Source organism: Bos javanicus, chromosome 8 (genome assembly GCF_032452875.1).
Source record: "Bos javanicus breed banteng chromosome 8, ARS-OSU_banteng_1.0, whole genome shotgun sequence".
Taxonomy (NCBI): Eukaryota; Metazoa; Chordata; class Mammalia; order Artiodactyla; family Bovidae; genus Bos; species Bos javanicus.
The window spans coordinates 25,889,345-25,903,578 of record NC_083875.1 but is presented as its reverse complement, the minus strand read 5'-3'; the positions used below and the strand labels follow the sequence as shown (position 1 = coordinate 25,903,578).

Genomic DNA, 14,234 nt, shown 5'->3' with positions numbered 1-14,234 from the left:
ATTTATGTTTTTCTTTATTTTAGCAATGTTTTGTAATTTTCAGTGTACAGGTCTTTTGCCTACTTGGTTTAGTTTATTCTTAAGTATTTTATTGTTTTTGATAGTCATATAAATGGAATTGTTTTCTTTTTAAATGCTATTTATTATTTTGGCTGCTCTGCATCTTTGTAGCTGCACATGGGCTTTCTCTAGGTTATGGCAAGCAGGAGCTACTCTCTAGAGTACTCTAGTACTCTCTAGCTGCTCTCTACTCTCTAGTTGCAGCGTGCAGGCTCCTCATTGTGGTTTCTCTTGTGCAGAGCATGTGCTCTAGGAGCATGGGCTCAGTTTAGTTGTGTTGCAGGGTATTAGTTGCCCTGCAGCCCGTGGAATCCTCTCAGACCAGGGATTGAACCTGTGTCCCCTGCATTGGCAGGCATATTCTTAACCACTGAACCACCAGGGAAATCCTGGAACTGTCTTAATTTCCTTTTCAGATTTTTCATTTCTAGTGTTTGTTAGTAGCCATTTTATCAGCCAGGGTAGTCACATGGCCAAAACTAAAGTCAGGAGGAAGGGAAGTATAGTCCACCCATCATGGGAGGGCCCTGCAAAATTACACTGCAGAGTGAGTCCACATAGGGAGGAGTGGAAAACGGTCCTGCAATGATATTCCAGGCTGAACTTCTGAGGGTCAATTTTAGCATTGCTTTTCCAGGGCCCTTCTGCAGAAGCAGTCTGTTGCTGCTACTTCAACCTACACAACCACAGTGAAAATGTAAAAAGGCAAGGGAATAAAGGGAGTAAGCAGACAAGGAAAGGAGGTATCAAAGTGCCTAAGTACTGAGTTGGCCAAACACTCAGACAAACTTTTTGGCCAACCAAATAAATTGTTGGTGCCCCGCCAGACAAGTAGTAGGTATAGAGGAAAGAACAGAAGGCAATGAGTCAGAGAGAAGGTCTGGCTTTGATCTTGGAATGGTCTCTTAACATTACTTAACATCTCTGGGCCTCTGGCAGTAAGCTAGATCATCTCTTTAAAGACCTTTTCTGTGTTAACGCTGCCATCTTATAAAAATCCTAACAGTGCTGCCCCCAGAACACAGCACAAGTCAACGTTAGGAGGTCCATTCTCCATACAGATCCATAAGCACACACATCCATGCAGGTGACCATCTGTATGTCTCACTGATCCCATCTTCTGCCTACATCTCAGCTTTATTGGTGTGCTTTTTTGCATCCCATACCAGTTGAGAGCTCCTTGAAAAAGAGAAGATAGTCATTACTTACTTAACTGTCCCCAGAACACTATGCACCAAATACATATTTTTGAAGTGAACTGTGCAGTCCATAGGATCGCAAAGAGCCAGACACAACTGAGCGATTGAATTGAACTGAGTAAAAAACCTCTAGTATCTTTATTTTGAATGATTTATCTTGCATTCTGAAATTTTCAAATAATTTTTCTCTGGAAGCTAAATTTCTGGAGTCACAACAGCAAATTCAGCAAGTACAAATTTAGAGGTAATGAGTTTCTCTCACAGTTGCAGTTTATTTTACTAATTTTATGCTGCTAAATAGACACCATATCTCAGTTTAATATTTCAGAATTTTAATGTAACAAAATAAGTTAAATGACTATGTAATAAGTATGACAATATACATGTCCAGTGCAGGCTTAGCTGTCAGAAGAGCTGTCAAAAGACCAAAGTTCTTGACTTACAGAGAAATGAGATCAGTGTTTAAAATTGTTTTTCTAGTCTCTGTTGAAAATTTGGGGCATGAAAATCACATAAAGCATAAAATGGAGGCAGACACTGGACAGTTACCAATTAAAGTTTGATTCTTAATTATCACTATTTAATACATGGGTTTTTTCCCCCAAAACATTACATTTGAAGAAGTGACTTCTTTCAGTATAAGAGCCTGTTATACAAAGTGAAATAAGTGAAAAAGAGAAAGACAAATATTGTATATTAACACATGTACAGAATCTAGAAAGATGGTGCTCATGAACCTTTTTGCAGGGCAGCAATGGAGATGCAGACATAGAAAACAGACTTGTGGACACAGTGAGGGAAGGAGAGGGTGGGATGAATGGAGAGAGGAGCGTTGAAACATATTACCATGTGTAAAACATTTGCTCTGTGACACAGGGAGCTCAACCCAGTGCTCTGTGACAACCTAAAGGGGTGGGAGATGGGAGGTGGGCTCAGGAGAGAGGGGACATATGCATACCTGTGGCTGATTTATGGCAGAGGCCAACACAATATTGTAAAGCAATCATACAATTTTTAAAAATGGCATAGGAACTAATTAATCTGTGAAATCACATTCAATGAGCAAATCTTAATTGCTTCATTTTTTTTTAATTATGACAGGGACATAGCTTAAAATAGGTACTTCATGTTCCCTAGGATTTTTTCCTTGAGTTGAATGAATAGTCACTTTCCCAGTATCCCAGAGAACAGAAATATCTCCTATTTGCTTGGGAATGTCATAGGGAAGCAACACTGAATGTATGGCCTCAAAATCCATGGACATAGTCAAGCAGCTCATCAGGAATGTGTCCTTTTTGGCTGTATCCATGGCTTACCTCTCTTCTCCTCTCCTTCTAGGCTGCCCTGTCAAAGGCGACCCTACTCCCAATATTACCTGGTTCCACGGTGACCAGCCAGTGGCCAATGTCACAGGACTGATGTATCATATCTTGGCAGCTGGACAGATTCTCCAGGTTGCAAATCTTAGTGGTGGATCTCACGGGGACTTCAGCTGCCTTGCTCAGAATGAGGCAGGAATGCTCGTGCAGAAGGCCTTTTTAGTGATCCAAGGTAAGAAACCCTTCAGGACCTGGGTGCCAGGCTTGCTTCTTGAAAAAGAGAGTCTACTTGGGAATCTAATTCTCTAGCAGAACAAAGTGATTTCTGATCCCCAGTGGTTCTTTAGAGTGTGAAAATGGAAACCCAACCATGTTGCCATACCATGAGGCTCTCTTCAGAAAAGCCACTTGTCTGCATCTCAGCAGAACCTGGAAAAGTCAGTGCTACTTTCATAGATGTGCCCTTCTGCTCATCATGTCACTGCTGCTCAGGACCAAGGAGATCCACATAGGAGATCAGATGTCTCCTTTATGCTGGCCTAACCACTAAAGAACACACACACTTGCCTGTTAGGGAAATACAAGTTTTCTCTGTTGGGTTGGTTTAAAATTTCCTCTTGATGTGAACCATGTGGTTGCTGTCCCCTGCCTTGGAGAGTCGGGGCTGGCACCAGGACTGGTGAGTCATGCAGAAGTCTTCAGCTACAGTCACATGTCGAGTGCTTGCCTGGCCCCTGCCCTGTGGTCTGTCCATGAGCAGACTGAGGAGTCTGTGTGGCTCACACGTTCACCTGCCAGGCACACAGGTGGGTCCGAGAGCCTTTGGATGGGGCCTGCATTCGCTGCCCCAAGAAAGGTAGCAAATGAGCCCAGCAGAGTGGGAAAGGAGCCCAAACTGGCCTTGTTATAGAAACTAAGTGAGGCCTTTGAGTTTTCCATAGGCTGGTTCTACTCTTATAAGGAAAGCAAAATTCTACTGCACGTATCCTAAAATGGAGGCTTCCGTAGGAAGGGACAGAGTTCGTTCCAGAATAGCACATAAGGATGGAGATTTTTCTGAGTCTGTAGGTTTTCCCCTGAAACACCCTCCACCACCATTTGGCCTTCCAGATAGGAAAGTCAGCGTTGCGTTTGCTTGTCAGCCAGCCAGTCTCTGCTGAAAACCAGAAGGCAGTGTCCATCTGCAAGTTTTGTAAAACACAACTGTACAAATAAGCACTCAAAATTTACCAGCCCACAGTTATTTTTAACAGTTCTCCTACCAGTGAGTCCCAGACCCCCCAATAGAAAATCCAAAGAAATGGCCTTTCTGACTGATGTCATAGTCTCCATAAGTGAATATTCTTTTAATAGGCTGTTTTTCTGTAACATATACAAAGTCCAGCTCCAATATGGACTTTTAAATATCATTGTTGAGTACCTCTTGTATTTTTATATCTCTTTGTTGAAAAATAAAGTCACCTTCTGGTAAATCAACAGGGGGAATAAAAGTACTTTAGGAAGTAGGTTTTAAAATAGGAGAGCTACAGCCACTGATGAAGTTCTAGGTGCCAGGTCCCGGGCTAGACCCAGCGCTTCACGCATGCTCAGTTGCTTCAGTCGTGTCCAACACTTTGCGACCCCATGGACTGTAGCCCACCAGATTCCTCTGTCCATGGGATTCTCCAAGCAAGAACAGAGTGGGTTGCCATGCCCTCCTTCAGAGGATCTGAACTCACATCCCTTATGTCTCCTGCATTGGCAGGCGGGTTTTTACCATTGGCACCATCTGGGAAGCCCAGGGCTAGGCCCTGTACTTTCTTTATATCCTGTTCTCCAGTAGCATGATGAGATAAGGGAACGGTACTCACTTTATGGATGAGCCAGCTCAGGCCCTTGGAGACCATGTGACTTGCCCAGATCTGTTGGGAATGGAGCCTACTGAGGGGCACTTTTTTTTAGTCACTAAGTGATGTATCCAACTCTTTGCAACCCCATGGATGTAGCCCATCAGGCTCCTCTCTCCATGGGATTTCCCAGGCAAGAATCTTAGAGTGGGTTGCCATTTCCTTCTTCAGGAGATCTTCCTGACCCAGGGATCACACCTGCATCTCATACACTGGCAGGTGGATTCTTTACCACTGCACCACAGGAAGCATCACGGGGCACAGCCTCATTCATAACAGCACCTCATGCCCTCCCTGCTCCGCCCAGCTCAGAAGGAACATTGATGAGCATAAGCATTGATGCCACCTTCTTTTCACCTCTGATTCTCCTCCTGTGACAGATTACTGGTGGTCTGTGGACAGACCGGTGACCTGCTCGGCCTCCTGTGGCAACAGGGGTGTTCAGCAGCCCCGCCTGCGGTGTCTCCTAAACAACATGGAGGTGGACCCCACTCACTGCGCGGGGAAGGTGCGCCCTGCTGTGCAGCCTATCCCCTGCAACCGGAGAGACTGCCCTTCCCGGTGAGTCCACCAGCCCCTCCCCAGGATGGGCCTGGACTTGCAGCCAGGCTCATGGCCAGCCCTTGTTAAGTACTATGAGAGCAAGAGACACTGAGTGCCAGCGAGGGAGCCTGATGGCCAAGGAGCCACACTCTCTGTCGGCCCAGCCCACCAGACTCCCCACTGCACAGAAGACATCCCCCAGGACAAGCTTCCTTTCTCAGTTGTTTGTCCCCTCACCACTCAGTCAGCTAAAGCTGCCTGGGCTTCCCAAGGGCCTGAAAAGGTCGGTTTAGGGGCTGGGCATATCCCAGGCCCTGGCAAAAGAGAGTTCTCATCCTGCAGCAAGAAGGCTGGTTTTAAGAGGGAAAAAAAACACGTTGTGGTTGAAGTGCTTAGGGGATAGTGATCACCAGTCTATACCCCAACAATCCCTCCCCTTTCTTATAACTATATGCCTTTGCTCATCAGTACTCCATTTTAGCTGAGGAAATATCCTCTCTTCTACAAAGGCTTGCCTCTTGTTAAAGTTGAAATAAATTTTCATTTCCCATAGTTGCTTCAACTTTGGGTTTACAGTTGACCCTTGAGCTAAACAAAGGTTAGGGACAATGACCTTGAGCAGTCAAAAATCCATGCATAACTGTATAGTTGCTGCTCCAACTGTAGATGGTGTAGTACTCTAATAGATATTTAGTGAAAGAAATCTGAGTACAAGTGGACCCGTGTGGTTCATACCTGGTGTTGTTCGGGGGCCAACTGTACATTCTCTGCACTTGGGTTCCTTATATAACCCAGAACAATAGCCACAGTCTCTGCCTCTTCCATCTTCCTTGAGCTTAGAGCAGCCATGAGTCCCACTGAGCAGTGCCCTTCCCCCTCACCATGTCAGGCAGCAGCTAAAGGAATAATGGATGGGCTTGGAGTTGGCATCCACATGGTGCCCTGAGCCTGGGGAGACTTGGCAGAGCCCTGAAACACCCCTTTACTGCCTGTCTGTGGGACGTTCACCCACTCCTTAGGCAACCACTTTGTGTTCTGCCAGCTGAGTCATAAGGAGCAGCTGAAACCAGGAGAGCCTCAGTGAAATATGAAACACACTCATTAATATCAGCAGTTTGACTTGCTGATGGGAAGGTTTCCACGGGAATGATTAATGTCCTTTTATACCCTTCCTGAACTGTAACATAGCCTGTACCTCTCCTTTCTTAAAGCCCCCACCCCAGCTCCTGAAAAATTGCTGAAATGTATATTTGGAAATAAAAGTTGATTGAAAGGCAGGCCTGACATTCACCAGGGATACGAGAGGCTGGAAGACTGCCTTTGCCAAGCTGTGTGAAACGAAGAAGAGGTCATGGACATGCCAGGGACATTTTGATTTGCTGTGGCGATAGAGTCAATCAGCCTCATTTACTTCTGCAGATGAAATAATGGCCGGGTCTCCTTAGGTTTCAGCACCCTCAGGGGCTTTAACACACCTTCGGCCTGCTTCCTAAGTGGCTCTGCTCCTGTGGGTTAGAAATCTGCACACAGTCATGTCTCTCCAAGATGAATAAAGCAGGGAAGTTCTACCAAACTAAATAAGTCACAGATCCAGGTTCAGGAGCAGTGTGCTCCCTGTTCCTACTACTTACCTCTCCTGAGAGCCAGATGTGGCACCATCGGACTAGAAAGTGGCCACAGGCTCATCTCTGACTGGTTTTCCCACCAAGCTTCCTGGGCATGTCAGCCCCCTCCTCTGCACACAAACAGGTGTGGCCCCAGTTGTCTTTTTGAATCGCACTGTGAAGTCACGCTTTGACCCAGGTAGCTGTGTCAGCCACTTCATTTAGATCATTCCCCTCCGCCTGCCGCCCAAAGCAATAAAGTCAAAAAATGTTTTTTCTAGGTTGAATGAAATGGCTGGAAAGAACCAAATCTTTTCCACAAACTACACCTCCTTCCCCTCCTCTTTGAGAATTAGCACAGGGTAACATCCAAAAAGAACCCCTCCATATCTGTATACAGTCCAAGGATTTCAGAGTGTTTCCCAACTTATAGCTTGGCTTTATGAGGAAAGCTATTTGTCACAGTCCTGGTCAGTCTCACTTCTGAGGATCCAAATTGCAGCTGGAACCTAACATCCTGAGAATAACTACTGTCACCACATAAACCACCCTCTGAGAGGCGTAAGACCTATGGACTGTGACTCATGGAGGTGGGAAATTGCTCCAGAAAGCTGGAAGGAACTTCGTAGGCTTCTGGGGGATTAAACAAATCAAATGAGACGTGGGTTAAGGCGAGGTAGGAAAAACAGTGAGTACGAGCAGACAAAACTTGGCTTAACTGAGACCCAGACTGCCTCTGGGGTCAGAAGGTAACCCAGGTTTGGATCTGATCTTCCCTGGGAAACAGGCCCTTCTCTGCCCCGCATTGAATGCCTTTAGGAAGAATCAGAACTGGTATAACTGGTTAAAGGACTGCCTCCCCTGAGGGTTTTATCTGCAAGCGCACAGCTTTGGGGGCCAATATTAAGATAAAGCGACTGATCTTTCACAGTGTGCCTTTTTAATCAATTTCCAAAGGGTATTTATTTCCTGTAGCAAATTACACACAAACACAGTGGCTTAAAATGATAGATTTTTATTCTCTTCTAATTATGGAGGCCAGAAGTCCAGAATCAAGATGTCGGCAGGGCTGCACACCCCCTCCAAAGACTCCAGGAGAGAATCAGTTCCTGGGTCCCTGTAGCTTCTGGAGGCTCCAGGCGTCCCTTGTGGTCACAGCACTCCAACCTCTGCCTTTGTGGTCACACTGTCCCCTCTTCCATGTCACATCTCCCTCTGCCTTTCTCTTACAAGAACACGTGATGGTATTTAATGCCTAACCAGATAATGCAGGACAAGCTCATCTCAAGATCTTTATATCTGTAAACACTCTTTGTCCAAATAAGGTAACATTCACAGGTTCCAGGGATGATTTCATGTAGATATCTGGGAGGGGTGGGGGTGGCATTTTTAGCTTACCACCCCACGTATATTCTGTGAAAAGAGACATGGCCCCGCAATTAGCTGCTATGTGGTAAGAACAGGAGGATGCTGTGGGGCTCCTTTTCTGAGAGTATATGGCATTGTTCCTCTGCTCAAGGCTTGATCCTTTGCACTAATCCTTCTTCCTCTTCCCAGGTGGATGGTGACCTCCTGGTCTGCCTGTACCCGGAGCTGTGGGGGAGGCGTCCAGACCCGCCGGGTGACCTGCCAGAAGCTGAAAGCCTCAGGGATCTCCACTCCTGTGCCCAGTGACGTGTGCACGCAGCTTGCCAAGCGGCCAGTCGACACCCAGGCCTGTAACCAGCAGTTGTGTGTGGAGTGGGCCTTCTCCAGCTGGAGCCAGGTAAGACAGCTTTGTTTTCTTAGTTGATTTGCGGAGTTTCTAGTATATTGCAGAGTGATTCAGTTGTGCCTATATATTCTTTTTCCGACTCTTTTCTATAATGGGTTATTGCAAAATATTGAGTAGATTACCCTGTGCTATACAATAGGTCCTTGATTATCTATTATATATACACTAATCTGTATCTTTTGATTCCAACTATATCCCGATGCCCTCTTTCCCCTTTGGTTCAGTTCAGTTCAGTCACTCAGTCGTGTCCCACTCTTTGCGACCCCATGAATCACAGCACACCAGGCCTCCCTGTCCATCACCAACTCCCGGAGTTCACTCAGACTCACGTCCATCAAGTCAGTGATGCCATCCAGCCATCTCATCCTCTGTCGTCCCCTTCTCCTTCTGCCCCCAATCCCTCCCAGCATCAGAGTCTTTTCCAATGAGTCAACTCTTCACATGAGGTGGCCAAAGTACTGGAGTTTCAGCTTTAGCATCATTCCTTCCAAAGAAATCCCAGGGCTGATCTCCTTTAGAATGGAGTGGTTGGATCTCCTTGCATGCTAGTAAAGTAATGCTCAAAAATCCCTCTTTGGTAACCATAAGTTTATTTTTCAGGTCTTATGAGTCTGTTTCTGTTTTGTAAATAAGTTCATTTGCATCATTTTTTAGATTCCACATATAAGTGATATCATATGACATTTGTCTTTCTCTTTTTGACTTCACTAAGTATGATAATCTCTAGTTGCATTCATGTTGCTGCAAATGGCATTATTTTGTTCTTTTTATGGCTGAGTAGTATTCCTTTGCATATACATACCACACCTCCTCTACCCATTCATCTATAATGGATATTTAGATTATCTCCATGCATGGCTATTCTAAAGAGTGCTGCTATAAACCTAGGGGTGCATGTACTTTGCGGGTCTTTTTAATTAACTTTTGTTGGAGTATATTAGATTTACAGTGTTGTGCCGCTTTCTGCTATACAGGAAAGCGAATCAGCTACACATATACATACACCCTTTCTTTCTTAGTCTTTTCCCTTATAGGCCATTACATGATTTTGAGTACAGTCCCTATGCCATAAGTACATTCCTATTAGTTATCTGTTGGTGTTTTATATATAGTAGTGTATATATGTCAATCCCAACTCGCTATCTATCCTTCTCCCCCTTTTCCCCTTGGTTGCCACAAGTTTGTTCTCTACATCTGTGACTCCATTTCTGGTCTACAAACAAGTTTATCTGTACCATTCTTTAAAATTCCACAAATAAGCAATATAATATATGTCTTTTTCTGTCTGACTTACTTCACTCAGTATGAAAATCTCTAGATCCATCCATGTCATGCAAATGGCACTATTTCATTCTTCTTTATAGCTGAGCACTATTCCACTGTATCTATGTGCAACATCTTCTTCGTCCATTCATCTGCTGATGGACATTTAGGTTGCTTCCGTGTCCTGGTTATTGTAAACAGTGTTGCACTGAACATTGGGGTGCCTGTGTCTTTCTGAATTATGGTTTTCTCCAGATATGTACCTAGGAATGGGATTTCTAGATCATATACTAATCCTATTTTTAGTTTTCTGAAGAACCTCTGTACTACTTTCCATAGTGACTGCAAGCATGGTTCCCTTTTCTCCACACCCTCTCCAGCATTTCTTACTTATAGATTTTTTCATGGTGGCCATTCTGACTAGTGTGACGTGGTACCTCATTGTAGTTTTGATTTGCATTTCTCTTATATTTAGTGATATTGAGCATCTTTTCATGTATTTTCATTGGCAATCTATGTTTCTTTAGAGAAATGTCTATTTAGGTCTTTTGCCAATCTTTGGATTGAGTTGTTTGTGTTTTGTTATTGTATGAGCTGTTTGTATATTTTGGAGATTAATCCCTTATCGGTTGCATTATTTGCAAATATTTCCTCCCATTCTGTAGGTATCTTTTCATTTTGTTTATCATTTCTTTTGCTGTGTAAAAGCTTGTAAGTTTGATTAGGTCCCATTTGTTTATTTTTCTTTCTATTTCTAGTGCCTTGAGAGTAAGAAAACATTTGTACAATTTATATCAGAGAATGTTTTGCCTGCATTCTCTTCTAGGAGTTTTATGGTTTCATGTCTTATAAGTCTTCAGGGCTTCCCTGGTGGCTCAGCCATGCTTGCTCCTTGGAAGAAAAGCTATGACCAACCTAGAAAGTGTATTAAAAAGCAGAGACATTACTTTGCCAACAAACGTCCATCTAGTCAAAGCTATGGTTTTTCCAGTAGTCACGTATGGATGTGAGAGTTGGACTATAAAGAAAGCTGAGTGCCAAAGAATTGATGCTTTTGAACTGTGGTGTTGGAGAAGACTCTTGGTGGAGAGTCACTTGAACTGTAAGGAGATCCAACCAGTCAATCCTAAAGGAAATCAGTCCTGAATATTCATTGGAAGGACTGATGCTAAAGCAGAAACTCCAATACTTTGGCCACCTGATGTGAAGAACTGACTCATTGGAAAAGACCCTGATGCTGCGAAAGATTGAAGGCAGGAGGAGAAGGGGATGACAGAGGATGAGACAGTTGGATGGCATCACCAATGTGATGGACATGAGTTTGAGTAAGTTCTGGGAGTTGGTGATGGACAGGGAAGCCTGGAGTGCTGTAGACTGTGGGGTTGCAAAGAGTTGGACATGACTGAGCCACTGAACTGGTAGCTCAGACAGTAAAGCATCTGCATGCAATGTAGGAGATCTGGGCTCAACCCCTGGGTCAGGAAGATCCCCTGGAGAAGGAAATGGCAACTCACTCCAGTACTCTTGCCTGGAAAAATCCCATGGACAGAGGAGCCTGGTAGGCTACAGTCCATGGAGTCGCAAAGAGTCAGACACAACTGAGTGACTTCACAAGCCATTTTGAATTTATTTTTTGTATAATGAGGGCGTGTGTTCTAACTTCACTGATTTACATGTAGCTGTCCAACTTTCCCAATACCACTTGCTGAAGAGACTATCTTTTTCTCATTGTATATTCTTGGATTCTTTGTTGAAGATTAATTGACCATAGGTGTGTGGGTTTATTTCTGGGCTCTCTATTCTATTCCATTGATCTATATGTCTATTTTAATGCCAATACCAGGCTGTTTTGATTACTGTAGCTTTGTAATATTCTCTGAAGTCTGGAAGGGTTATGCCTCCTGCTTTGTACTTTTTCTTCAGGATTGCTTTGGCAATTCTAGGTCTTTGACAGTCCCATATAAATTTTAGGATTATCTGTTCTAGTTCTGTGAAAAATACTATGAGTTATTTGATATAGATCTCATTAAATCTGTAGATTGCTTTGGGTAGTATGCCATTTTAACAATATTAATTCTTCCAATCCAAGAGCATGGGTTATCTTTCCATTTCTTTGAATCATCTTCAGTTTACTTTATTAATGTTTTATAGGTCTCAGGATATAAGTCTTTCACATCCTTGGTGAAGTTTATTCCTAAATACTTTATTTGGAGGTTGTGATTTTAAAAGGTACTGTTTTACATTCCGTTTCTGATATTTTGTTGTTGGTATAAAGAAATACAACATTTTCTGTATGTTAATCTTGTATCCTGCTACCTTGCTGAATTTATTTATCAGTTCTAATAGCTTTTGTGTAGAGTCGTTTGTAGATAATTTGTGTAGATACTTTTCTGTATACAGTATCATATCATGTGCATATAAAGACAATTTTACTTCTTCTCTTCCAATCTGGATACTTTTTATTTCTCTTTCTCGTCTGACGGCTGTGGTTAGGACTTCTAGTACTATGTTGAATAGAAGAGGTGAGTGGGCATCCTTGTTCCAGATTTTAGTGGGAAGTCTTTCAACTTTTTACCACTGTTATATTGGCTGTAGATCTGTCATGAATAGCTTGTATTATCTTGGATATGTTCCGTCTGTACTCAACTGTGGTGAGATTTATCATGAACGGATGTTGAATTTTGTCAGATGCCTTTTCTGCACCTACTGAGATGATACGCGTGTCTGTTGTCTTTTGCTTGCGTTGTGCATCACACTGATTGGTTTGTGTATGCTGAACTATCCTGTGAACTTGGGATGAATCCCACTTGGTCATGGTGCATGATATTTTTTATGTGTTGTTGGATTCGGTTTGCTAATATTTTGTTGAGAATTTTTGCATCTATATTCATCAGATATTGGCCTGTAATTTTCTTTTTTGGTGGTGTCTTTGCTGGACACTGGTCTTAAAGAAATTTCTCCAGTGATTCTAAGTCAGTTGTTCAGGAATGGGATCTAAGCATGGACATATTTTAGAAGCCACCGAAGTGATTCCGCTGTGAAGTCCATTGTTCCAAACCAGTAAGAGTTGAAGTCTCGCTGGTACCAGCAACTCCTTTCTTAATTCTTTGCTGGAGGTTAACCAAAAAAGTCCCAGGTTAGCTCAGCAGAGCAGGAATGGGGGCTCAGCTGGTTGAGGGAGAAGTCACATTGACTCTCCACTTGAAGAGGAAATTTTATGTTTAATTCTAGCTTAGAAAGAAAGACCCACACAAATAGTGACAGGCACCAGGCCATGAGAGATGCGGCCCAGGGCTGCGGGTGCTGACGGCGGCTTCACCACTGTCAGCATTTCAGGGCAGGTGAGCCAGAGGACAAGTCAGGAACTCCCATTTGTAATTAGAGCCTAGGTTTCCCCCAGCGCAGGTAGATAGGGCCTCTGTTTAGACAAAGTGTAGTTGTCCTACTCATCTGACCCCTTCTATGTTTTAGAATGTTGTTAGCAGCCCCACCCTCTCCCCCAACAAAAGTCTGGTGTGCCACTGGAAGGAAATGATATAATTGTATATGCGCTGTTTCTCCTCAAGTCTGTGTTCAAAATGTCTCCTCCTGGAGACATTGCTTTTGTTGTTTGGTCACTCAGTCACGTCCGATTCTTTTGTGACCTCATGGATTGTAGCCCGCTGGGCTCCTCTGTTCATGGGATTTCCCAGGCAAGAATTCTGGAGCGGATTGCCATTTCATTCACCAGGAGGACTTCCCGACCTAGGGATTCAACCCATGTCTCCTGCATTAGCAGACGGATTCCTTACCTCTGAGCCACCAGGGAAGCACTGGAGACCTACTGAGCCTCTAAGAGCTGCCTGCAAAGACAGATAATCAGTTGGTACCTACCAACTATGCAGGAACAACTGTTGTCGTTTGTCAAAGGCCAGTGCTAACTGGTAGGATGACCATTCTGATTGGTCAGGTATAGTTTCTGAATGGTCAGTATCTGAAACATACCATTACGCTTGGCCTGCAAGGACATCCCAAAGCAACCACATGGCTCTTAATTCTTTGTGTAACTGTATGAACAAGCATGATCAAATGTTTGGGGGCAGTTAACAACTTGAACTCATTGGAACTGGTATCTACATGTCAGTGCATTTGTTTTCCTTCATCCCCGTCCTTAGATGTGTTCTTTGGAAAACAGTCACTTGGAACTTCCTATTAAATTAATGCACTGTGGCCATCTCTAATGAAGATGAAATGTTATTTGGAGGAAATGTGGCCACAGAATTTCTTTGCAACTGAAAAGCTATTTGTGTCCCAGGTGAGGCCAGGGATAATGCTCCATGCTAGCAAATCAACACATTCAGCCAGAGGCTCCTTTCTGGGGCCTCTACCAGCCCCCCTTATTTTCAGTGATCTAATACATGTAGTTCATAATCAAAGAGGCATGAGCGCCCCCTTGCTCCCACAGCTGGGGGATATTATCTTTCTCTTACCTGGAAAAGCCCCTTCTGATAGCTCTCATTCCACGCAAGTCAGCTCTGCTTGTAGGCCCTCAAGGCTTATCCGCAGTTTGTGAAACTACAATTGGGAGCAGATCTGGCTACACATGG

General features: G+C 43.8%; 1 protein-coding gene across 3 annotated transcripts in view; it reads left to right on the top strand.

Annotated features, from left to right (window-relative positions):
• The window catches only part of ADAMTSL1 (ADAMTS like 1), a 1,109,873-nt gene that overhangs the window by 1,060,735 nt on the left and 34,904 nt on the right, over positions 1-14,234 (top strand). For all 3 annotated transcript variants that reach the window (XM_061425212.1, XM_061425211.1, XM_061425213.1), the window contains 3 exons: positions 2,598-2,810; positions 4,845-5,025; positions 8,169-8,376. In XM_061425212.1, the coding sequence (XP_061281196.1) occupies positions 2,598-2,810; positions 4,845-5,025; positions 8,169-8,376 (602 nt within the window). The remainder of the gene's footprint in view (positions 1-2,597; positions 2,811-4,844; positions 5,026-8,168; positions 8,377-14,234) is intronic.